The following is a 27,441-nucleotide window of genomic DNA, read 5'->3' as shown; positions in this document are numbered from 1 at the left end:
GATCATTGCTCGTCAGTAATTCAAGGTGCTCATGAGGGGACATGGGAGGCAGACCTGTCGCACAGAAAAGTACGAGGGACTTTCCATGAAAGACACCGTGACCAAGATCAGCTCATTCATCGGAAGGGTGTCAGGTGGGTAGAATTTGAGTTGAGCAATGTCCTTAACTGCATCATTGGTGGCTTCACTCGAGCAAACACTGGAATAGAGCACCGTATCATTATCACTTTTAAACCCAAAGCAAATTCCAAAAGGGATAGTGACTTGTATAATCAAAGGCAGTCAGTCACAGAAAAACAAATGCTGGTAGATGCTAGGAACAAAATTGTCTTGAAGACTTCACTCTGAAAATTATTCTCGAGTCTCATTCCATTAATCGATTGGGATTAACATACCAGGCGAAACCACAGGAAACAAAGGCGGCACTTATCGAGGTCGGCAGAGCACCCTTCAAGGCCGAGGGTGGTGGAAGCAGTAAATCAACCTGAAGCTTTTCGTCACAGCGGCCCAGGCAAAGAACGGAGATACTTCGGCTTCGATCCATACACAAACGTCTGAGCTCCTGACAAATTTCTTCACTCCACTCTCCCTGATCCAGAGATCAATCGATTGGGTAAAACGTCAAAGTACACAGAAATTTCAAGCAGGTCTGGTTTATTTTCAAAGCAAACCTTGCAACATAAATCCCCACAAGTCTAACCTCTATAAAGATGAAAAATGCAGACTTAACTACAGACAACTACACCCTTCTCCATCACATGTGTAAAAAAATTCCAACTGCAAAGCTTAAATGGTCTTTTGGATTGGTTCTCCAATCGGGCCTCAATCGTCTCACTCAGCTCAGACGGGCCTCAATCTGTTAAAAATTGAAAATAAAACCATGTACAATGCATGTAGATATACAGGTACATATACAGTATATATGGACACATACAGGTACGTATTTAAGTGAAAATGAAACTTCTGGCTTAGTTGTAATCTGTGAAAGACACAAATACTCACCATAAAATGTAGTGTCACAGCCTCTACACTGCCACTCTGCAGTATCAGTCAGAACCAAAGGTTTAGAAGCTTTTGTGGTGTCGTCAGCAGTAGTGTAATAATGTTGGTTCTGGGACACCGCAAATCCTCATTCACTTACATGTTAAATTTTCCCCTCCCTCATTGTCCCAAAACACCTCTATTTCTCCCACCCTCATCTTTATGAACCTTTTGTCTGTAGTACCTATCCTTAATGTTGTTCATTAGACCACTCAAACACTACAAATATTTGTTTTCTCTTATAGACCTATCATCCTTCTTCTACATATCATCTGGCAGATTAATCTTTGACCCACTCAAACATTGACCCATTCACTTCCATATTAATTCTTTCCCTCCCTCATTGCCCCTAAACACCTCTATTTCTCTCACCCTGTTCTTTACGAACCTTCTAACCTTTTGACATGTTATCCTTATTCATTAGACCACTTAAACAATGGTCCTTCTGTGTGAACCTGTGATCCTTCTGACCTTATGGACCTTTTAACCTTTTACTCTTAATATCATCTGGTGAATCATCTTTGGCCCACTCAAACAACGACCCTACAAATATTTGTTTATGCGTGGGAAATAATTTAATTCTCTTGCCACTCTCTTCACCATCTAATATATTAACAAAAAATATGTTTGAGCTTGGTTCTTTCTCAAGATATTTTAACTGAGCTAAGATAAAATGGTAAACCTCCCTCAATGTTCTTGTTTGAGCGCCTCCAGTGCCACATACCATTTTTAAATTAAAGTATATATTTTCCTGGCAACCATCAAAGTTTTCCGTCCACTCAAAAATATTTCCATCTTTTTTACCCAATTCACCGGTATTTAAATTAATTCTCTTATTTGTTTTGTAAATTTTTTTACCAGTTGTCTTTTCAATTATACCTATTTGATATTTTTCACATTCGTTATGTTTACCATTTATATACCAAGGTTGATTACACCTCCACTCTTTAGTCTGGTTGGTACTTGGTTCTATCATTTATATAATAGTAAAAAGGCGGCGGTAGCCCGTTAAAATCCCTAACCCCCCTTTTTAACTTATCACTTATATACTTATATAACCATAAGGGAGACTATCAATTCCATTTTCTAAAATAAACCTCTTATCATCAAAAGCCCCCAATGCTTTCTTATTCACCTCTTCTGAATATAATTTATGTTTATAACTTCTTATTCCATTAATCTTTCTAAACTCTTCTTTCTTTGTTGTTAAACAGTTATAATAATCCTTAAAGTTTATTGTTTCTTTAATGACATTTTTCTTTATGCCTTTTAACTTCTTATCAGTTTTTTCAACGTTATTCACAATGTATTTATAAGCATAAGCCTTAGACCTCAATCCCACAAATTCACTCATGACATTTCCTCCTAATTCATCCTTAAACTTTCCAATCACCTTTTTATTTTTAGAAGAGAACAACTCACTCTCTGGACTGTAATTACTAGTGTCATAGATATTAATGTCCTTTTTCATGTCTGAATAAACATCATCAGTATTAATTTGCAAAATAAAACTATCTGTATCCATATAAAGTAGATTAACATCATTTTGATATTTCTTCCTCAAGTTATTATAAAAGTAATCATACATTAATGACTTTGATAAATCAAGAATTGTTGTTCCAATATAAATAGGTTTGTTCATTTCAATACTCTCTTTAATCAAATGGATCGCACAAAAGTTCTCAGTAAAGACCTCAGCTCGAGTAAAACTCGGTCTATTAATTAATTTTGATGCTTGTTCCCAAGATGTTGATAGTCTGATATTTTGTCTTTTCCTCACATTCTCCATAGTCTTACCAAAGACCGCATTATTCATCAATTTATAAAAGTCTTTCTCAAAATCTGTTTTTGACTCTGTTCTTCTTTGTGTATTAAAATCAATGTACCCCTTTAACCAATGACTTTGATTGAACTTTAGAACCCTATGGATCTTCTCTACTCTTAGACCTTTTGATAAATATTGTCACAAATTTCTTTGGTGTAGAACATAATTTTTCTTGTTATATAATGTAGTAAGTAATTTTTCTGTTGATTCACCTATATCAAACGATCGTTGATAATCACTCAACCATTCTTTCTTTGGACTTTCTTTCTCACAAGCAAATAGGAGATCTTTGTGTAGGTTATGGAGTTCCTCTGGATACTTTAAATCAATTTCAAAATAATAACCAACTTTTTCTTCATCCAATTCTTTTTGTGTAGAGATACATACATCTTGTAAAACGTTTTTGTAGTCTTTTTCCTTTACCCATCTAAGTTTTCCATAAGGAAGAGCCTGAGACATTGCCCAGCCATACAGGTTGTTTGCGTCATAGTACATCAAGTAAGAACTCTCTTTCGTTGGATCATAATTTGGAAGATATTTGTTATTTGCTTTTGCGTATCTACTCGAGCAGACTTGTGAAATTCCACCTCTTTTTGCCTTTTCAATCATCAAAGGCATATCAACATCGGTTATCAAATCCAAATCTTGTTTTGTCATTTTCAACATCACACTCCAGGCCAATCCAGGTGCTGTGTAGTAGTGAGCAGGATCCAATCCATATCCAGTGCGACAAACAGATCTAAAGGCTTCAAATACATCGGCCAATAAAAGCACATCAGTTTTGAGATACAAATCGTGATACTCGCCAAGATTCTTGATGTTATATTTTTCCCAAACATTTTGTGCGTGTACATAATCTTTATCAGATATATTACTGTTGTTTAATTTGTTATAGAAATTTTCTTTTGAAGGAAGTTGTGTTTCATTGAATCTCTCAAATGAGTCCATATAGTCATAGGGGTAAATTCCCTTTTGTGTTAGAAAATCTTTATCTAAAAAATACTCTGAAAGACATGGAAACTCTTTTAGATTTTGAACCAAGTTAACCAATGGACTTGCCATGAATTTAAATGTATCAAGAAATCTGATATGAGTAATAGGAGATGTGTGAATCGTTTTTTTGAATGAAATGTATTTCTGATCCGTGTTTGGAATTGCTGAGATACTTCCAGAAGTCTTTGAGAGTTCCTTGATAAATAGATGTGTATCATAATGAGCGTTGTTATGAAGAAAGACAGGAATGAAAGAGGGGAGTTGATAATTAATATTACAACTTTGATGAGCCGGACCTCTATATTTACCAGTGAGATGACAATGGTCTCTAACCTTTAGACCTTTACCAATTTTCTCCTCACAAATATGACAGACATTGTTTTTTATAAATTCCCTTTTTTCTTTACTTGTTAAGGACATTGGTTTATTGGTTTCTCTCATTATCTTGGTTAATCGAACACAGTCTTTTTCTAGTCGTTTCACAAACTCCTCTGGGGTATTTGAGCCTCTATACATCTCTAACTTGTTATATTTATCACCAACGGATGATTTGATATAATAACAAAAACCACAAGGAGTATGTTTTTGATATTTATTTGTGTATGATTCTTTTGGATCTGGAGAAGCAGTATCAATTTTTTCTAAAATACTTTCAAAATCAGCATATATAACAAATGGATGTTTGATCTTTTTATTTTCATCTTTGAATGTGATCTTTGAGCCTTCTTTAGGCATATTGATTACCATTGATTTATGTTCACCACAATAATTTGAATGTTTATCTAATCTTTCTTGTGAATTGAAGAAGTTAAGACAACGCAAACAAATATATATTTTATTTGTTCTCTTACAGACTTGTGGTTTTATTAATTTAGCAATATCTTTGATGTATGTATAATGTGAATTTTCGTCTGAATTAAAATATAGAAGATTAATATGAGTTTGTTTACAATTGTCAGAAAGCTTTAAAACCTGAATGTTGTTTGTTTCTGTTAGACCATAAACATTAACTGATAAATTATTCATCTTTTCAAATTTAGGAATATCATTTAAAGTCATCGGAAACTTTAGATCTTTCGTATTTAATGTATTCTCATATTTTTTATAATGAGATACTCTTTCATCATGAAAATGTGGAGGATGTAAGTGTGCTAAAATAGACCAGAGAAAACATTTATTGTCTTTATTTTTGATATTGATAACTGCTTTTCTATTTTTGATAACACTGGGTAAATCAATGTAAGAAGAAGCTTTTAGAGGATCTGATTTAAGAATATGAATGTCTATGTAAATAATTTTTCCTATATTGAATCCACTTCCTACGATTGAATTATCCACATCTTGCTCTTGTTTAATAAGTTCATCATAGACTCCTGATGTTTTAAAATCTTGATATGAAGATATAAAGTGTGGCTCAGTTCTCATGTATGGTGTATCTATAACTCCTTTATCCTTTGTCATTTCTAATTTTACCCCCATATAAAATTTAAGTGGTTTCATTTCTTTTAGTGTTTTTTTAATCAATGTTTGAACAGCAGGTTTGACTATTTCTACAGCATCAACTATAGACTTTGGTTCGGGAGGTTTGAAGTTAAAGATTCGAATCCTGATATGTCTTTTGAAAGCACCATCAGTATTTTTAATAGTAAACAATTTTGACAAGTGTTTGTTAGTTTTAAGATGGGCTTTAAACCCCTTCTTGAGGATGGTTGTTTTACAGACCTTACAATGTTTTGTTTTAGGTGGAAGAGGGGAAAGTTTGTTAAGAATGTTGTATGTATGTTTTGCGGTGAGAATATGTTGTTTATAATATTTTACTTCCTTCTCGCAAGTATCACAATAAACCATATTTATAGCGTGAGAAAACGTGGTGTTTTATATATATCGCTGTGCTTAAAATAAAACACTTTTGAGCTTTACAGCTCCGTTTTATATATATCGCTGTGCTTAAACTAAAACACTTTTTCACTCAGAATCATCGAAGTCATAACTATCACATGAATACTCAGAATCATACTCAGAGTCATCAATAAAGCTACTCTCATAACTATCATTTGAGCACAAACTATTAGTATCATAACTATCATCTGTGTTCAATGAAATACTATCATCACCATCGTCCGAGTTCAATGAAATACTATCATCACTATCGTCCGAGTTCAATGAAATAGTAAAATCTTCACTGCTGTAATGACTCATATTTAATTAGCAGAAAAAACCTTTCCATCTATACCAATATACTTTCTTTCATTAACGGATTCAATCTCTACATTTTTAATATCAAAAGTTATCTTTAAATAATCTCTAACTATCATAGAACGAAATGACATTTCACCAGAAATATTAACATCATTCATTTTACTTAGATCTACACCCTTTGGATTATTAAAGTAAATACAAATTTCTCCACGAGTATTGTTGATGGTCTTATCATTCTTTTTCAAAGTATCGTGGTCAATCACTTTTTCAAGCTTTGAATAAATTGCCAGGAGTAGAGGAGAAACTTTTGTTAGATTTACTTTAATGGATGTCTTTCCAGGTATAGTTAGAGCTCTTCCTTTAAATGAAATAGAGGGGCTCATGTTATTTTCCATAACTGGTTTTACCCAAAAATTTCCATATTTATCTTTGTTCAATTTAACATCTTTGACATATTTTTCTATATCTTCCACCGAAGTAGAGATTGATTGAAATTTGTCTTTTGTGCTTTGAAACATTGTATTTATTAATGAATAAACTTGCGTTTAGTTTAAGTAAAAATTTACTATATAAATATGATAAGTTCTGAAGGATATTTAGAATTTCCAGACTCTCCATATGATAAATTAGAGAATTGTCCGGCTTGTGATAGAATAGGGCTTAATAATGAGGGTTCATATAAACAATGTATTTTCTGTGATTTAATTTTAATTAATGATAATAAAAAATATAAAAATATATATAACTCTTTTAAATTAGAACCAAAAATGAATTACTTTACAAGATTATTAAGAGAGATGAATGTTAAGTATTGTGATGATAATACACCATTTCTTTCAAGGGAAGAGACTATTTGTATTGAGGAAATGTATAAGGGTTTAATGATATTTATTATTCAAAATAATTTTAATGGAAATGTTAATACAAGATACTACATAAATAAAATAATGAATTATTTTGAAATTAAACCCGAACTCAGGATAAAATATAGAGTTTCTAAAATAGCTCAAAAAAAGTTGGATGACTTGTTTTCCAAATATATAAATGAATGATTTTTTTACCCGTTTGGGAAAATAAGATAAAATTTAATAACCATAAAAACATTCCAAATTCATTGAGATGTCTAATAGTTGGTTCAAGCGGATGTGGGAAAACCTGTTTACTTTTAAAGATGCTCTTTGGTCCTAATTTTTTAGATTATGATAATTTAATAATTTTTACAAAGTCAAGTTTTCAACCCGAGTATCAACTACTCTCACAGGGTTTTAATGCGGGTCTTAAAAAGGAAGACATTATCGGTTTATTTAAACTTCAAAACGAACTAAATGATTATAATATTGAAGATATAATACAATTATTTTGCGATACACAGAAATCAAAATCGAAACCAAAACCCATAACTTGTATTCTCAGTGATAATACGGATGATATACCTTCACCTCAAGATTTAGATAAATCAAAAAAGAACCTCGTCATCTTTGATGATTGTGTTAATGAGAGAAACCAAACAGTAATGGATAGCTACTATACAAGAGGGAGACATTCTTCTTGTTATTGTATATATCTTAGTCAATCATATTTTCAACTCCCTCGACGCTCAATAAGAAACAATGCCAATACTTTTATTTTATTTAAGTTAAATTCAAAAAATGTAAATAATTTTTGTAGAGATAATTGCTCTACGTTATGTAGTAAAAAAGAATTTGAAAATTATATGAAACACACGATTGGAAAATATAAATATATTGTTGTGAAACAAGATGAGATACAAACTGATATTTTACACACATAAATGACAACAATTATTATTTACCTTGTGGGTAAATCTGCTTCTGGAAAGCACTTTCATAAATCTAAACTCTTGAATAGTAAAAATGAAAAGATTGTATGTTTTTTTTAAAAACACCCTATGATTCGTTTTGTGAGTACTACAACCAGAGCAAAGCGACCAGGAGAAGTAGAAGGGAAAGATTATTACTACATTTCAATGGAGGAACATATGCGATTGAGGAACGAAGGTCAAATATTTGAGGAGGTCTCTCTTGGTTCTACAAAATATTCACATTGTAAGAGTGAGTTAAATAAAGTAAAATCTAATGGTCTTGGGATTTTAGAAACTAATCCTGAAGGAATGAGACAAATTATTAAACAATTGTGTGGTGATGGAGTTAAGATTTTGTCATTCGGTTTTGATATCGATGAGGAGACTCAATGCAAACGTATGAAAAGCAGAGATACAAGTATTAGTGAAGAAGAAATAACAACTCGTATTAATACCAATAAAGAATTTGATGAAATATTTAAAGAAAAGGATTTATTTCAACACATTTACTATAATGATGAAGAAAAGGAAAATTTTCCCATTGACCTTTACAATTCATTAAATGATATTTTTCAATACTAAATGAATGCCGAAGAAAGAGAAAGAAAGTTTAAGGAACATCAAGAGTTGGTTTCAAAAGTTGTAAAGCAACAGGAAGAGATAAAGAAGAAACGGAGACAGAAACTAACTGGTGAAGAAGCCTTTGAAAGAAAACAAGAGAAATTTTTTAAACCGCTTTTAAAAACTCAACACCCTACAGTTCCCACGGTAGAATTTACTCCGAAAAAACTTCAAATGCTCAAAGATTTTAGTCAGATAACAAAACAAGAACTTGGAAAATTAGAATATAATGATGAAGAATTATTTCAGAAACTTGAGGAGGTAAATCAACCCCCTAATTATGTAGTGGAAGCTCTTCAAAACAATGAATATTTGGCAGATTCAAAAACCAGAGCAGGTCTCATTCCAACAGAAGAACCAGCAGTGTTTCATCTTGTGGAAGAAAAGGTATTGATATTTAATGATGAATTGATGTTCTTGAGTTCTACTCAACCAAATGTTAAATTAACTCCAAGATTAATGTTTCTCCTTCTCATTCTTCTTACTTTTACCAGCAACAGAAACTCCATAATCAAGTGCATTTAGCAACTCAATATATACCCTATCTTCCTCTCTTTCCATATCAAGTGGTTCCTCAAAATATTTTGAACCGCTGAATCCGGGGTTTGTTAGAAGAAACATTAATCTTGGAGTTAATTTAACATTTGGTTGAGTAGAACTCAAGAACATCAATTCATCATTAAATATCAATACCTTTTCTTCCACAAGATGAAACACTGCTGGTTCTTCTGTTGGAATGAGACCTGCTCTGGTTTTTGAATCTGCCAAATATTCATTGTTTTGAAGAGCTTCCACTACATAATTAGGGGGTTGATTATCTGACTAAAATCTTTGAGCATTTGAAGTTTTTTCGGAGTAAATTCTACCGTGGGAACTGTAGGGTGTTGAGTTTTTAAAAGCGGTTTAAAAAATTTCTCTTGTTTTCTTTCAAAGGCTTCTTCACCAGTTAGTTTCTGTCTCCGTTTCTTCTTTATCTCTTCCTGTTGCTTTACAACTTTTGAAACCAACTCTTGATGTTCCTTAAACTTTCTTTCTCTTTCTTCGGCATTCATTTAGTATTGAAAAATATCATTTAATGAATTGTAAAGGTCAATGGGAAAATTTTCCTTTTCTTCATCATTATAGTAAATGTGTTGAAATAAATCCTTTTCTTTAAATATTTCATCAAATTCTTTATTGGTATTAATACGAGTTGTTATTTCTTCTTCACTAATACTTGTATCTCTGCTTTTCATACGTTTGCATTGAGTCTCCTCATCGATATCAAAACCGAATGATAAAATCTTAACTCCATCACCACACAATTGTTTAATAATTTGTCTCATTCCTTCAGGATTAGTTTCTAAAATCCCAAGACCATTAGATTTTACTTTATTTAACTCACTCTTACAATGTGAATATTTTGTAGAACCAAGAGAGACCTCCTCAAATATTTGACCTTCGTTCCTCAATCGCATATGTTCCTCCATTGAAATGTAGTAATAATCTTTCCCTTCTACTTCTCCTGGTCGCTTTGCTCTGGTTGTAGTACTCACAAAACGAATCATAGGGTGTTTTTAAAAAAAACTTACAATCTTTTCATTTTTACTATTCAAGAGTTTAGATTTATGAAAGTTCTTTCCAGAAGCAGATTTACCCACAAGGTAAATAATAATTGTTGTCATTTATGTGTGTAAAATATCAGTTTGTATCTCATCTTGTTTCACAACAATATATTTATATTTTCCAATCGTGTGTTTCATATAATTTTCAAATTCTTTTTTAATACATAACGTAGAGCAATTATCTCTCCAAAAATTATTTACATTTTTTGAATTTAACTTAAATAAAATAAAAGTATTGGCATTGTTTCTTATTGAGCGTCGAGGGAGTTGAAAATATGATTGACTAAGATATATACAATTACAAGAAGAATGTCTCCCTCTTGTATAGTAGCTATCCATTACTGTTTGGTTTCTCTCATTAACACAATCATCAAAGATGACGAGGTTCTTTTTTGATTTATCTAAATCTTGAGGTGAAGGTATATCATCCGTATTATCACTGAGAATACAAGTTATGGGTTTTGGTTTCGATTTTGATTTCTGTGTATCGCAAAATAATTGTATTATATCTTCAATATTATAATCATTTAGTTCGTTTTGAAGTTTAAATAAACCGATAATGTCTTCCTTTTTAAGACCCGCATTAAAACCCTGTGAGAGTAGTTGATACTCGGGTTGAAAACTTGACTTTGTAAAAATTATTAAATTATCATAATCTAAAAAATTAGGACCAAAGAGCATCTTTAAAAGTAAACAGGTTTTCCCACATCCGCTTGAACCAACTATTAGACATCTCAATGAATTTGGAATGTTTTTATGGTTATTAAATTTTATCTTATTTTCCCAAACGGGTAAAAAATCATTCATTTATATATTTGGAAAACAAGTCATCCAACTTTTTTTGAGCTATTTTAGAAACTCTATATTTTATCCTGAGTTCGGGTTTAATTTCAAAATAATTCATTATTTTATTTATGTAGTATCTTGTATTAACATTTCCATTAAAATTATTTTGAATAATAAATATCATTAAACCCTTATACATTTCCTCAATACAAATAGTCTCTTCCCTTGAAAGAAATGGTGTATTATCATCACAATACTTAACATTCATCTCTCTTAATAATCTTGTAAAGTAATTCATTTTTGGTTCTAATTTAAAAGAGTTATATATATTTTTATATTTTTTATTATCATTAATTAAAATTAAATCACAGAAAATACATTGTTTATATGAACCCTCATTATTAAGCCCTATTCTATCACAAGCCGGACAATTCTCTAATTTATCATATGGAGAGTCTGGAAATTCTAAATATCCTTCAGAACTTATCATATTTATATAGTAAATTTTTACTTAAACTAAACGCAAGTTTATTCATTAATAAATACAATGTTTCAAAGCACAAAAGACAAATTTCAATCAATCTCTACTTCGGTGGAAGATATAGAAAAATATGTCAAAGATGTTAAATTGAACAAAGATAAATATGGAAATTTTTGGGTAAAACCAGTTATGGAAAATAACATGAGCCCCTCTATTTCATTTAAAGGAAGAGCTCTAACTATACCTGGAAAGACATCCATTAAAGTAAATCTAACAAAAGTTTCTCCTCTACTCCTGGCAATTTATTCAAAGCTTGAAAAAGTGATTGACCACGATACTTTGAAAAAGAATGATAAGACCATCAACAATACTCGTGGAGAAATTTGTATTTACTTTAATAATCCAAAGGGTGTAGATCTAAGTAAAATGAATGATGTTAATATTTCTGGTGAAATGTCATTTCGTTCTATGATAGTTAGAGATTATTTAAAGATAACTTTTGATATTAAAAATGTAGAGATTGAATCCGTTAATGAAAGAAAGTATATTGGTATAGATGGAAAGGTTTTTTCTGCTAATTAAATATGAGTCATTACAGCAGTGAAGATTTTACTATTTCATTGAACTCGGACGATAGTGATGATAGTATTTCATTGAACTCGGACGATGGTGATGATAGTATTTCATTGAACACAGATGATAGTTATGATACTAATAGTTTGTGCTCAAATGATAGTTATGAGAGTAGCTTTATTGATGACTCTGAGTATGATTCTGAGTATTCATGTGATAGTTATGACTTCGATGATTCTGAGTGAAAAAGTGTTTTAGTTTAAGCACAGCGATATATATAAAACGGAGCTGTAAAGCTCAAAAGTGTTTTATTTTAAGCACAGCGATATATATAAAACACCACGTTTTCTCACGCTATAAATATGGTTTATTGTGATACTTGCGAGAAGGAAGTAAAATATTATAAACAACATATTCTCACCGCAAAACATACATACAACATTCTTAACAAACTTTCCCCTCTTCCACCTAAAACAAAACATTGTAAGGTCTGTAAAACAACCATCCTCAAGAAGGGGTTTAAAGCCCATCTTAAAACTAACAAACACTTGTCAAAATTGTTTACTATTAAAAATACTGATGGTGCTTTCAAAAGACATATCAGGATTCGAATCTTTAACTTCAAACCTCCCGAACCAAAGTCTATAGTTGATGCTGTAGAAATAGTCAAACCTGCTGTTCAAACATTGATTAAAAAAACACTAAAAGAAATGAAACCACTTAAATTTTATATGGGGGTAAAATTAGAAATGACAAAGGATAAAGGAGTTATAGATACACCATACATGAGAACTGAGCCACACTTTATATCTTCATATCAAGATTTTAAAACATCAGGAGTCTATGATGAACTTATTAAACAAGAGCAAGATGTGGATAATTCAATCGTAGGAAGTGGATTCAATATAGGAAAAATTATTTACATAGACATTCATATTCTTAAATCAGATCCTCTAAAAGCTTCTTCTTACATTGATTTACCCAGTGTTATCAAAAATAGAAAAGCAGTTATCAATATCAAAAATAAAGACAATAAATGTTTTCTCTGGTCTATTTTAGCACACTTACATCCTCCACATTTTCATGATGAAAGAGTATCTCATTATAAAAAATATGAGAATACATTAAATACGAAAGATCTAAAGTTTCCGATGACTTTAAATGATATTCCTAAATTTGAAAAGATGAATAATTTATCAGTTAATGTTTATGGTCTAACAGAAACAAACAACATTCAGGTTTTAAAGCTTTCTGACAATTGTAAACAAACTCATATTAATCTTCTATATTTTAATTCAGACGAAAATTCACATTATACATACATCAAAGATATTGCTAAATTAATAAAACCACAAGTCTGTAAGAGAACAAATAAAATATATATTTGTTTGCGTTGTCTTAACTTCTTCAATTCACAAGAAAGATTAGATAAACATTCAAATTATTGTGGTGAACATAAATCAATGGTAATCAATATGCCTAAAGAAGGCTCAAAGATCACATTCAAAGATGAAAATAAAAAGATCAAACATCCATTTGTTATATATGCTGATTTTGAAAGTATTTTAGAAAAAATTGATACTGCTTCTCCAGATCCAAAAGAATCATACACAAATAAATATCAAAAACATACTCCTTGTGGTTTTTGTTATTATATCAAATCATCCGTTGGTGATAAATATAACAAGTTAGAGATGTATAGAGGCTCAAATACCCCAGAGGAGTTTGTGAAACGACTAGAAAAAGACTGTGTTCGATTAACCAAGATAATGAGAGAAACCAATAAACCAATGTCCTTAACAAGTAAAGAAAAAAGGGAATTTATAAAAAACAATGTCTGTCATATTTGTGAGGAGAAAATTGGTAAAGGTCTAAAGGTTAGAGACCATTGTCATCTCACTGGTAAATATAGAGGTCCGGCTCATCAAAGTTGTAATATTAATTATCAACTCCCCTCTTTCATTCCTGTCTTTCTTCATAACAACGCTCATTATGATACACATCTATTTATCAAGGAACTCTCAAAGACTTCTGGAAGTATCTCAGCAATTCCAAACACGGATCAGAAATACATTTCATTCAAAAAAACGATTCACACATCTCCTATTACTCATATCAGATTTCTTGATACATTTAAATTCATGGCAAGTCCATTGGTTAACTTGGTTCAAAATCTAAAAGAGTTTCCATGTCTTTCAGAGTATTTTTTAGATAAAGATTTTCTAACACAAAAGGGAATTTACCCCTATGACTATATGGACTCATTTGAGAGATTCAATGAAACACAACTTCCTTCAAAAGAAAATTTCTATAACAAATTAAACAGTAATATATCTGATAAAGATTATGTACACGCACAAAATGTTTGGGAAAAATATAACATCAAGAATCTTGGCGAGTATCACGATTTGTATCTCAAAACTGATGTGCTTTTATTGGCCGATGTATTTGAAGCCTTTAGATCTGTTTGTCGCACTGGATATGGATTGGATCCTGCTCACTACTACACAGCACCTGGATTGGCCTGGAGTGTGATGTTGAAAATGACAAAACAAGATTTGGATTTGATAACCGATGTTGATATGCCTTTGATGATTGAAAAGGCAAAAAGAGGTGGAATTTCACAAGTCTGCTCGAGTAGATACGCAAAAGCAAATAACAAATATCTTCCAAATTATGATCCAACGAAAGAGAGTTCTTACTTGATGTACTATGACGCAAACAACCTGTATGGCTGGGCAATGTCTCAGGCTCTTCCTTATGGAAAACTTAGATGGGTAAAGGAAAAAGACTACAAAAACGTTTTACAAGATGTATGTATCTCTACACAAAAAGAATTGGATGAAGAAAAAGTTGGTTATTATTTTGAAATTGATTTAAAGTATCCAGAGGAACTCCATAACCTACACAAAGATCTCCTATTTGCTTGTGAGAAAGAAAGTCCAAAGAAAGAATGGTTGAGTGATTATCAACGATCGTTTGATATAGGTGAATCAACAGAAAAATTACTTACTACATTATATAACAAGAAAAATTATGTTCTACACCAAAGAAATTTGTGACAATATTTATCAAAAGGTCTAAGAGTAGAGAAGATCCATAGGGTTCTAAAGTTCAATCAAAGTCATTGGTTAAAGGGGTACATTGATTTTAATACACAAAGAAGAACAGAGTCAAAAACAGATTTTGAGAAAGACTTTTATAAATTGATGAATAATGCGGTCTTTGGTAAGACTATGGAGAATGTGAGGAAAAGACAAAATATCAGACTATCAACATCTTGGGAACAAGCATCAAAATTAATTAATAGACCGAGTTTTACTCGAGCTGAGGTCTTTACTGAGAACTTTTGTGCGATCCATTTGATTAAAGAGAGTATTGAAATGAACAAACCTATTTATATTGGAACAACAATTCTTGATTTATCAAAGTCATTAATGTATGATTACTTTTATAATAACTTGAGGAAGAAATATCAAAATGATGTTAATCTACTTTATATGGATACAGATAGTTTTATTTTGCAAATTAATACTGATGATGTTTATTCAGACATGAAAAAGGACATTAATATCTATGACACTAGTAATTACAGTCCAGAGAGTGAGTTGTTCTCTTCTAAAAATAAAAAGGTGATTGGAAAGTTTAAGGATGAATTAGGAGGAAATGTCATGAGTGAATTTGTGGGATTGAGGTCTAAGGCTTATGCTTATAAATACATTGTGAATAACGTTGAAAAAACTGATAAGAAGTTAAAAGGCATAAAGAAAAATGTCATTAAAGAAACAATAAACTTTAAGGATTATTATAACTGTTTAACAACAAAGAAAGAAGAGTTTAGAAAGATTAATGGAATAAGAAGTTATAAACATAAATTATATTCAGAAGAGGTGAATAAGAAAGCATTGGGGGCTTTTGATGATAAGAGGTTTATTTTAGAAAATGGAATTGATAGTCTCCCTTATGGTTATATAAGTATATAAGTGATAAGTTAAAAAGGGGGGTTAGGGATTTTAACGGGCTACCGCCGCCTTTTTACTATTATATAAATGATAGAACCAAGTACCAACCAGACTAAAGAGTGGAGGTGTAATCAACCTTGGTATATAAATGGTAAACATAACGAATGTGAAAAATATCAAATAGGTATAATTGAAAAGACAACTGGTAAAAAAAATTACAAAACAAATAAGAGAATTAATTTAAATACCGGTGAATTGGGTAAAAAAGATGGAAATATTTTTGAGTGGATGGAAAACTTTGATGGTTGCCAGGAAAATAATTACAGTGGTACCTCGGCTTACGAGTGCCCCAACGTACGAGTTTTTCGGGATACGAGCCGTCGCTCGGGCGGTTTGTTGCTTTGGGATACGAGCCGAGATCCGATGTACGAGCTCAAAAAATTTATTTTTTTGAATTTTCCGGTTGTGGCTTCCGGTTCCGGTCACGCGGTTATCTTGCCGTGAAAGCATCTCTGCTTGGATATAAAACACGCAATCGTCGAAATACATGAGCGAGGAATCTCCTTGCTCCAGCCGGTGACGTCATCGGCGGGGATCCCCGCCTCCAGAGTGGCTGGTCACGTGACCGCCAAAGCGTGTCGCGCGTGCGGGTATAATGAGCTACACCTGTGGATCACGTGACCACGGAAGCACGCCTCGCTTGAGAGGCATGGCTTTCGGTTTGCGTTTTGCTTTATAAGGCGCGATAAATGGGCTTTTGAGTGTTAGCGGTTCATGGCGGTTGACGGTTCATGACGGTTCATGACGGTTCATGGCGTTGACGGTCAAAAACCCATTACGTACATCAATTTTACCAGGCACTGTACAGTAAGTACAGTGGACACCAAATGCACGGTGGAAGGCTAGAAGTAGAAGATCGTCCAAGACAAGTGAGAATAAGCCATACTTTGGAGGAGATGACGTCATTCGCTGGTCCGATAACCAAAGATGTGGAATAAAAAACCAGGTGAGCTAACAATGCAGCAATGAAGGAATTCGGCCAAGGCACCGGCACACAACGACCTACCTACATCGAAAGACTCAATGCCAATGGTGACAGAAGCCAAGACGGCCGGCTTAAACACCGCCGAAAGACCACGGTGTACCAACTTACGATGCAGAACATCTTGCACTTAATATGATGACAACAGGTGCCATCCTCTGACGTACCATTACAGGTACAGGTACAGTACACGTGAGCACAGAGCAAAAGTTCACTGAAACCGAGATTAAGAAAAAAGAAAAAACACCTCGTGGTCCGTGCTCGATATCCGAGTTTCAATCTTTTCAAACACATGATGCTCTCGGTCACGGTATCTCCTGCGAGCTGCTTCTCCTTCAACCACACAAACAACAACTTCTCCATATCTTCATGGATAGAGGTCCGGAGCTTTGAAATAATCGTAACGCCCTTGGCTGGCGTTATAGCCTTTATGGACTCCTTCTGCTTCAAAATCGTACATATCGTAGAAGGAGTACGATCGTACTGCCTCGCCAAGTCGACAACACGCACACCTCACCTGGCATGCTCTTCTCCTCTGCTTAATAAAACCAGTTTATTTCTTTACATTCTCTTGTATTATGTACAGTATATACGAGGTCGTGCTTGTTTATACATTATTTGTTATTTATAAAGTACATTTTTGTTATTTAAAAGCACCTAACAAAAAAAATTGGTGTTTTTTTTTTGAGGCTGGAACGGATTAATAGCATTTCAATGCATTTGAATGGGAAAATTTGCTTTGACTTACGAGCGATTTGGCTTACGAGCTCCGTCACGGAACGGATTAAACTCGTAAGCCGAGGTACCACTGTATATACTTTAATTTTAAAATGGTATGTGGCACTGGAGGCGCTCAAACAAGAACATTGAGGGAGGTTTACCATTTTATCTTAGCTCAGTTAAAATATCTTGAGAAAGAACCAAACTCAAACATATTTTTTGTTAATATATTAGATGGTGAAGAGAGTGGCAAGAGAATTAAATTATTTCCCGCGCATAAACAAATATTTGTAGGGTCGTTGTTTGAGTGGGCCAAAGATGATTCACCAGATGATATTAAGAGTAAAAGGTTAAAAGGTCCATAAGGTCAGAAGGATCACAGGTTCACACAGAAGGACCATTGTTTAAGTGGTCTAATGAATAAGGATAACATGTCAAAAGGTTAGAAGGTTCGTAAAGAACAGGGTGAGAGAAATAGAGGTGTTTAGGGGCAATGAGGGAGGGAAAGAATTAATATGGAAGTGAATGGGTCAATGTTTGAGTGGGTCAAAGATTAATCTGCCAGATGATATGTAGAAGAAGGATGATAGGTCTATAAGAGAAAACAAATATTTGTAGTGTTTGAGTGGTCTAATGAACAACATTAAGGATAGGTACTACAGACAAAAGGTTCATAAAGATGAGGGTGGGAGAAATAGAGGTGTTTTGGGACAATGAGGGAGGGGAAAATTTAACATGTAAGTGAATGAGGATTTGCGGTGTCCCAGAACCAACATTATTACACTACTGTCAGCCCCCACCCCCATCCTAATCCCAATCCCCACTCGTTGGGAAGGGGAGCAATGCATATCAATGGATTTTGAGGAGAGTCTATCGATTGAAACGTTGGTTGGGTGTGTGGAGGAAGTCAGCAAGAGAGGATAGAAGGTCGTGTATGAAGAAGATAATAAAAGCTTTACAAGCACAGCAGGGGGCCGGATATTGTTAAATGCCCACGATATATCAATGATGCCTTGACCTTTTGCTTAAGTTCTGTTGTCTAAAAATAAGCAACAGCATAATCAAAAGAGGAGTGCCTGGAATCCAAACTCGTGATGATCAAATATCACGACATTTGAGCAAAGTAAAAATGACTTTAGCTCCCTTCTCCCTGCTGAGATCGGTTGCAGGCAGGCCAACACAGGTATTTGATTCACCGCTCAAATCGCCCGTGCTGGTAGCTGGGTAGAGATGGTGTTACAGTTTTGAGCGACGGCTGTTTCTTCCGTTTAATCGTGGTGGTGGCATCCTCTCTCAATTGTGGAGGACAACTACAAGATCTAGTCATCTCTGTTGTTTCATATCAGTGCTCTGTAAAATGTTGCGAGCACAAAAGTGACCATTTTGTAGGCCCAATCCACACTCAGTTCCATACTCGGACAAACCTTGTCCAATCTCTGGCAACCCTCGGCTCTTTCAGCCATTGGGGTAGCATGAAACCATCTCGGTTTGTATTACTACAACCACCAAGGATGCATCGACCCGGCATATTTGCAGAAATTAGAAAAATTATTCACCGTTTCAATGAAATCATACCATGATGTAACCGCCGACAGTAAAGATATGGCAGTCGACTTCCGAGTGTGGCGTCATGGCTACATGTAAAGAAGATTTTGACTTTTAATCGTAAAATTACCCACTTTAGAAATCGGAAAAAGACATCTATTTTGTCGGGTATCGAGGGATAGATTAGCATCGAGGTGGTCTGGGCATTCAGGTTTCCCTTTGACGTAAGCAATGTACTGTAAGCGCTGTGCGTAAAATCTCAGTTTAACACATATGAAAGATGCAAAGCAAAAATCGAGAAAGGTTTTCCCAACCTACCGGAGGATTTGGCACGAGGTCCTTGAGTTCACATTTGAAAGCCAGAGGAGGAATACTGAAAAGGGGCTGTTCCTCATGTCCTGGAGGTTTACGCAAGATTGATTGGAGACACTTTACAGTGTTTACGCCAGGCACTTCTTCCTGTTCGCTAGAGGATTGACAGGATTGGGCACACAACAAGGATCAAAAACTGAAGAAATGCACAAGCTGGGAAAATCAATATACAGTAGAACCCGACATTCAGGGGGGATACGTACCTGAAAACTACCACAAATATAGGGGCATTGTTTAAATGAGAAAAAGCGGGATGGATAGATTCACGGGGGTTTGAGATTCATAAGGGAACATTTTAAAAGTTTAACCCTTTGAACTCAAGTGGCCAGTTTACCGGACACTATTCAAAAACCACCTTTAGAGGCCATTTTTCCCCGCAAAGCGGGGGTTGGCCTTTTTCGGGAACCATGGTTGTTGTTGTTTTTTTGATCCCCTTTTTGAAGCAATGTTTTACGGCCGGATGCCCTTCCTGACGCCAACCCTTTTTGCCGCCTTTAACGACAAACAGGGAATTACCAGTGAACTGGTACTCAATTAGCCGACCTTGGAAGGATGACAGGCTGAGTCAACCCCCCTGGCGTTAATTCAGCGATCGACCGGGATTCGAACCCAGGATCCTAGGATCCTAAGCCGGCACCCTAGCCGCTAGCCCAACACCAGGGTCTTGTTGCCAGGGTCTTGCAGGGCCAGGGTCTTGCAACCGGACACTATTCAAACCACCATAATATATCCTGGCAGCTGGTCTACGGGCCACCGCATGCTTTTGATGGCGTAGCCTATAGGGCAAAGCCTTATGAACAGTGACTGTCTGTCTGTATATATGTATGTATGTATGTATGTATGTATGTATGTATGTATGATTGTATGTATGTATGTATGTATGTATGTATGCATGCATGTATGTCCCTCACAAACGTACACCAACGAGAGCTGAGGATATGGTCACATTACACGGGTGATGTGATGTGATTACGTCCATGATGACATGACGGCGTACGACGGCTGACCACACACCTCCAATCGATTCAAATGCCATTCAGGCCGAACAAATCATCGAACCTGTCATATATCACAATCTGCATGCTCTACCTTTATGCTTTTCATTCAGTGTGAAACACAAACAAACCGACTGTTAAAATGACCATCAAATATCGAAAGCATAGGCGTTACGGGTCTTCCAAAGACGGTACATTTTCGTTTTCATAATAATAACATTAATAATACTAGGGCATTGCCCGTACTATATCTATATCTAAAATTATATCCCCCCCCTCGAACGGCTTCCGGAGTTTGGTAAAGAAATCGCCATCGCGTGCACAAACGCGCAGGAAAGCGAATGAATCGCAAATTCGTTTTTATTAGTTTTAAAACATAGTTTAACGCCAACATAGCGCCAACATAGTTTGCAAACGTGAAATAAATGAATACGCTCTCAAATGTGCCATCCGAGGCAGAGTGTGTCCGCCACGTTCGGCACACGCGATAGTTCGCTGCTCTCTGATTGGTTGAATCGTTTTTTGGACATAGCTCGGTAAGTAATTGTCCGATTAATATGAAACCTTGAAAAGGCACATCCTCGGGTCCCCAGCAATATACCTGGCAAGTTAAAAGTATATCGGACCCGTGGTTGTCGAGAAACAGCGGTCACAGACAAACGTACAAACGTACAGAGATTACTGGAATTATAGATAGATTAATATAGTTAATAGTATCGTAACACTGCAATTGCTTTGTATGAACAAAATGAATCATAAGACTTGAAACTAAAAATAGGTATATCATTAAATAATTACTCACAGTTCAAGATCAAAACTGGATGACATTCAAAGAACACTTAGGCCATGCAGTCAACTTGGTGCGAGCCAACTCTTCAGTTGTTTTTTTTAAGGGCTTTTATTTTTTTCCCTTTCGTCCAATATAGCAGCCAGACCACGTGACCGATTGCATTATAAAATTACATTTTCTGATATATCGTTGTTGCATAGATCATGCTCAATAAATTTCAAACTGATTGAACTAAGCGTAGTACTTGTCAAATTATGACGTCATGATTAAGGCACCAATGCCGTCATGGTCAACAACACACACAACATGCATTTTAAGGCCATTTTCCCTGCGAGAGCAGGGGTTAGTCTTGCGGTCCCCATGACAATCTTCTCCATTTTGCCCTATTTTCTGCACCTCTCCTTGTTAACCCCCTTGCCCGCATTTCTCCTTCTACCATCTTTAGCCAAGTCTTTCTCGGTCTTCCCCATCCTCGACTTCCTTCTACATTCATTTCCATCACTCTTCTCAACCAGTCACTTTCATCCTTCCTCAACACATGACCAAACCATCTCAACCTGTTCCTCTTCACAGCATCAATCACAGGCTCTATTCCCATCATCTTTCGCAATTCATCATTTATCATCCTCTCTCAACGATACTCCGCACATCCACCGAACTATTCGTATTTCCACCCTTTCCAGCCTTCGTTGCTGCTCTACGTTCATTACCCATATCTCGCTCCCATAAATCATAACACTTCTCACACATGCAGCATACAACTTTCCCTTCAGCATCAACGACACCCCTCCTCCTCATCAGCACGCCAATCAGTTCCCGAAACTTCTTCCATGCACATCACACTCTCGCAACCGTTGCCGAGTCTGATCCACCTTCTCCATTCAGCATGTCTCCGAGGTCGCAAAATGTTTTCACACATTCCAGCTTCACGCCGTCTCCAAGATCCAACGCCACATTTCCTCCGTCTGCAGCTCCCTCTGTGCACACCTCACATTTGAATGTAGCTGCCACACTGGTTAATGACCCTCTCAGACCACTGAATTTTTGATGAACGCACTCAGCGCACATTGTACATTGAATGGAGTTCACTCCGACACCCTTCCTGCACACAGCACATGGCCACTTCCCAGTTCTTTCCACCTCACCACATGCTTTACCACTTGCCATCACCTTCATCTTTCCGATATTCACCTTCAGACCTTTTGTCTCCATACATTCCTTCCACTTGTTCATCTTTTCCTTCAGTCCATGCATACTTTCCGCAATCAACACCAGATAATCTGCATACAACAACTCCCACGGTAAACCCTCCTTTACGTTCTGAGCCATCACCTCCATCACAGCTACAAATAGTAGTGGACTTGGTACCGACCCCTGATGCACTCCCACCTTCACCTCAAACTCACCACTGTTCCCGTCCTTCGTCCTTACAGCTGTGCGTGCTCTTTTGTACATTGCCATCACTACTCTGATCAACCATTCCTCCACTCCGAACTTCCTCAATTCCCATGTCAATACTTCGCGTGGAACCGTATCGAATGCTTTCTCCAGATCAACAAACCCAAGAAACAACTTCTTCCTCTTCTCCATGTACTTCTCCTGCAAATGCCTCACAATAAAGAGCACGTCTGTCGTTCCTCTTCCTGGCATAAATCCAAACTGCATTCCGTCGATCTTCACCTTCTTCCTTATCCTCCTCTCCAACACCCTTTCCAATACCTTCATTCCATGCTCCAATAACTTTATCGCTCGGTACGAGCCACACTCCAGAGGGTCACCTTTCCCCTTGTATAGAGGGACGAGGGTACTGAGTTCCCAATCCACTGGAATGCGGCCTTCCTTCACCACCAGATTACAGGTCTCTGTCATTCTCTTCACACCCCTACTTCCTGCTGCCTTCAACATATCTCCCACAACTCAGGTTGACCCTCCCGCTTTTCTGTTCTTCATTGCTTTTATCGCTTCCTCAACTTCCTTCTCAGTTATCTTCTCTGCTGGTCCTAAAACTGGGTTACTCTCCATGTTGCCATCCCATTCATTCTCTGTATTCAACAGCATTTCCATATATCTTTTCCATCTTCCTTTAATTTCATCTGGGTCCACAACGATTTGTCCCACTTCCTCCTTCAAGCAACGCACCCCCATCACATCACACCTGTCTTTCGCTATCTGCTTTGCAATCCTGAATACCGCTCTCTGACCCTCTTCTGAATCCAAGCGTTCTCCGAACATTTTCCTCTATGCCTCCTGCGCCTTTGCTACCTCTTTCTTTGCAGCCTTATAACTTTCATGCTCTGCTTTTTCTGCTCCCGTACCCTTCGCTTCTGCCACTCCTTGAATTTCTTCCTCTTCTCGTCAATCCTCTTTCCAACTTCATCATCCCACCACCATGTTTCCGAGTGCCTTGGTGGTCCTTTTTTCCATCCACATACCTCACCAACGTCTCCCAACAGACTATCTTTCATTGACATCCAACCACGTTCAAGCTCAACATCATCCTCGACCCTACTCAGCCTCTCTTTTGATGCCTCCCTTACTGTCACCTCTTTCAACCTCCACACCTTCATTCTCGGTTGGTACTTCACCCGCCGAGCTCTCCTCGCACCTTTCACCGTTATGTCACAGACAACCAAGTGGTGCTGTGAAACAGCCTCTTCCCCCGGGATCACCTTTGTGTCCCGGAGGTGCCCCCTATCTCGCCTACGCACCATCAGGTAGTCAACAGTTGTCGTCGACCCACCTGACGTGTATCTAACAAGCTTATTATCCTCTTTCTGGAACTGAGTATTACAAATCAACAAATCAGCTCCATCAGTAAACTCCAAAATCCTTTCACCTTCTCCCTTTCTCACACCATATCCGTAACCACCATGAACTCCCTCAAAACCGTCCATACTCCTTCCCACATGTCCATTTAGGTCTCCTCCTACAACAGCTTCCTCATCTTTCACGTTTTCCATCAGCTTCTCTATCGCACACCAGAACTTGTCCTTCTCTTCATCGCTCCGACCAACCTGCGGAGCATATCCCGAGATGACGGTCACCAAGAGCTTTCCAATCATCATTTTCACCATCATCAACCTATCACTCACTCTTGTCTCACTCACCACACTGTCTACAAACTCGTCAGAAAACATGACACCAACACCATTCACGCCCTCCGGGCACCCTTATTTTTTTTTTTTTTTTTTGTATACAAGATCGAGGCTCGTGAAAGAGCGAACATTAATCACACAGAAAGACAAACAGACACACAAAACAAATAACATCGGGAGCGGTAGACAAGATGGGGAAAGAGGGGGAAGGACACAAACACAACATTTGAGAGCAGGGACCGAGAGACATGGAGACATCGAGAGAACTGTGGGAGGGAGAGGGCTTTGGGGGGGAGGCATGGGAAGGGGTGGGGGGTGGGAGAGGTATAAAACATATGGACACTGCCAAGACTTCCAGGAAAGAAGTTGGAATTTCAAACAAGGTGGATCTGGGGTGAATTAGTGGGGGTAGAAAAGATCAAGGTTTTGGATGGGGGAAGATAAGAGATGGTGGTGAACAGCTGTTTTGAAGACCTGGAGGGAGGAGTGTGATTGAAGTGAGTGTGGGAGTTTGTTCCAGAGGCGGGAGAAAAGAGGAATGAAAGAGTGAAGGTGAGCAGAGAGCCGAGATTTCGGCAGTTTAACCATCAGAGGGTGGCTGGCAGATCTTGTGCGACCTGTAGGAATATTTGGGGGACAGAGCACAGAGAGAGCTGGGGGAGCAAGGCCGGAGAGGAGTCGGTAGAAGACAGAAAGACCACCTACCTGCCTGCGGTGAGTGAGTGAAAGGCCCTCAGAGATAGCTTCATCGCGGGAGATTCCAATGATTCTGAAAGCTTTGGATTCAACAGCGTGAAGCCGAGCCAGGTGTGAGGCAGGAGCACCAGCCCATAGGGGAGAACAGTATTCCATTGAGCTGCGGATGAAAGCCTTGTATGTGGTGAGGAGCTCACGTGTGCCTAGGAAGGACTTCGCACGACGGAGGATGCCCAGTCGGCGACTGGCTTTGGAGGCCAGCTTGGAAATGTGGTTTTCCCAAGAAAGATCATGGCAGATGGTGAGACCCAAAAGCTTGAGCGACAGAACTTCTTGGAGAGGATTGTTGAGAAAGTAGATGGGAGGGTTGTCCAGTCGATCTTTTCGGAGAGACATAGTAAGAGTGTGAGATTTGTCAGGATTGAAAGACACGTTCCACATGTTTGACCAGTCTGTGATTTTGTCCAGGTCTTCAGAGAGTGAGGAGGCTGCAGACTGCCGATCTGAGGGAAGAGGAATGGAGCGGCAGAGAGTGGAGTCATCAGCAAAGAGATACAGAGGATTTTCCAGAGAGTCGGAGAGATCATTGATAAAGACCAGAAAAAGCACAGGGCCCAGCACACTGCCTTGGGGAACTCCAGCCTGAACGGGAAGGGGAGATGAGAGAAATCCATTCAGGGCCACACGTTGACTACGACCAGAGAGGAAGTCCGCAAGCCATGCATGGAGATTTCCATGGATACCATAGGAGGAGAGTTTGGTGAGCAGAGCTGGGTGCCAGACCGTATCGAAGGCACGTGATATGTCAAGGGAGACAGCTCTGATTTCCTGTTTGGCATTGAGGACCTCCATCCATTGTTGAGACAGCAGAAGCAGCATGTCCAGAGTAGAATGACCTGGTCTGAAACCAAATTGATGATCAGAGATCAAGCCATTGGAGAAGAGGAAAGATTTCATATCCGAAGCAATGATGGATTCCATGACTTTGCTGATAATTGGGAGCAGGCTGATTGGTCTGTAGTTGCAAGGATCTGTTTTTGCACCTTTTTTGTGTAAAGCGGTGATGTTTGCTGATTTCCAGGATGCTGGCAGATGACCTTGAGCAAAGGATAGGGTGAAAAGAACAGAGAGAGGGTGAGATAGAGCGGCAGAGCAGGATTTTAGGACCCGTGGGCTGATGCCATCTGGTCCAGTTGCAGAATCAGAGTCGAGGTTTGACAAAAACTCCTCCACCTTGTCAGGAGAGAAGGTCACAGAGTCCAGGAGCAGTTTGGTTCGACTGGGAAAGGTGGGAACAGAGAGAGATGGGTTTGGGACTAAGGATTTTGAGGCAAACACAGAGTTGAGGCATTCGGCTTTGTCACGTGCGATGTCAACTGTGTGGCCATTTGAGGTAAGGGAGGGGATGGAGGGGGAACAAACACCAGAAACGGATTTGACCAGACGCCACCAGGATTTGGAGGAAGGAGACAGGTTTGAGAGTTCATTCTTGAGTGAGGAGAGATAGTGCTTCCTGGCACTCCTGAGGGTAGACACACACTTGTTCCGAGCTTGGTGGAAGGAACTGAGATTTCCTTCAGTTGGATTAGCCTTCCAAGAGGCAAAGGCAAGTTGTTTCAGGGCAACTGCCTCACCACAAGATTCAGTGTACCATGGACGGGAGGAAGGGTAAGACAACTGAAGGCGAGATGGGATAAATCTGTGCATGAGAGAGATCAGTTTGCTTTGGAAGAATTCCCAGGAAGAATTGATGTCAGAGGCAGTGGAGATGGGAGACCAATCCAGACGATTGATGGCTGCTTGAAGACCGTCCCAGTCGGCCTGAGTGAAATGCCAGACTCGTCGACGCTGAGGAGGCTCTCTGAGGATGGCCAGAGAGATGTCCACTTTGACAAGCACATGATCAGAAGAACTGATTGGAGCAGAAGAAGAGCAGCAGACATTAGCAGGGAAGTTAGTCATAACCAAGTCTAGAAGAGAAGATACTCCATTGGCTGAGATCCGGGTCGGGAAATTGACAGATTGTGTCAATCCCAGTGAGTCACAGAAGTCCTTTGCTGAGGTGCCATGACTGGTGAGAGAGGAACCCACACCCAACCAGGTGGCATGATGACAATTGAAGTCACCACATATGAGGAAGAGAGAGTTGGGATGAGTGGATAGAAGTTGGTCCATGTTGTCAGACAGTGAAATGTAGATGGAGTCATCACTGTTTGGGGGACGGTACAGAACACATATGAACAAAAGGTGGGAGCTGAGAGGAAGCCGTAGCCAGAGGT

The 27,441-nt window shown here is 37.3% G+C and overlaps 1 protein-coding gene across 1 annotated transcript in view; it reads right to left on the bottom strand.

Annotated features, from left to right (window-relative positions):
• Positions 1-27,441, bottom strand: part of LOC137439855 (RING finger protein 17) — a 257,732-nt gene that overhangs the window by 62,920 nt on the left and 167,371 nt on the right. The window contains exons 13-15 of the mRNA XM_068136018.2: positions 19,533-19,680; positions 396-589; positions 55-199 (exon numbers count right to left, since the gene is read on the bottom strand). Of these exons, the coding sequence (XP_067992119.2) occupies positions 55-199; positions 396-589; positions 19,533-19,680 (487 nt within the window). The remainder of the gene's footprint in view (positions 1-54; positions 200-395; positions 590-19,532; positions 19,681-27,441) is intronic.

This window comes from Myxine glutinosa, chromosome 14 (assembly GCF_964187855.1).
Source record: "Myxine glutinosa chromosome 14, kmMyxGlut1.1, whole genome shotgun sequence".
NCBI lineage: Eukaryota > Metazoa > Chordata > Myxini > Myxiniformes > Myxinidae > Myxine > Myxine glutinosa.
The sequence above is the reverse complement of the archived record's forward strand: the minus strand, read 5'-3'. Positions and strand labels throughout refer to the sequence as shown.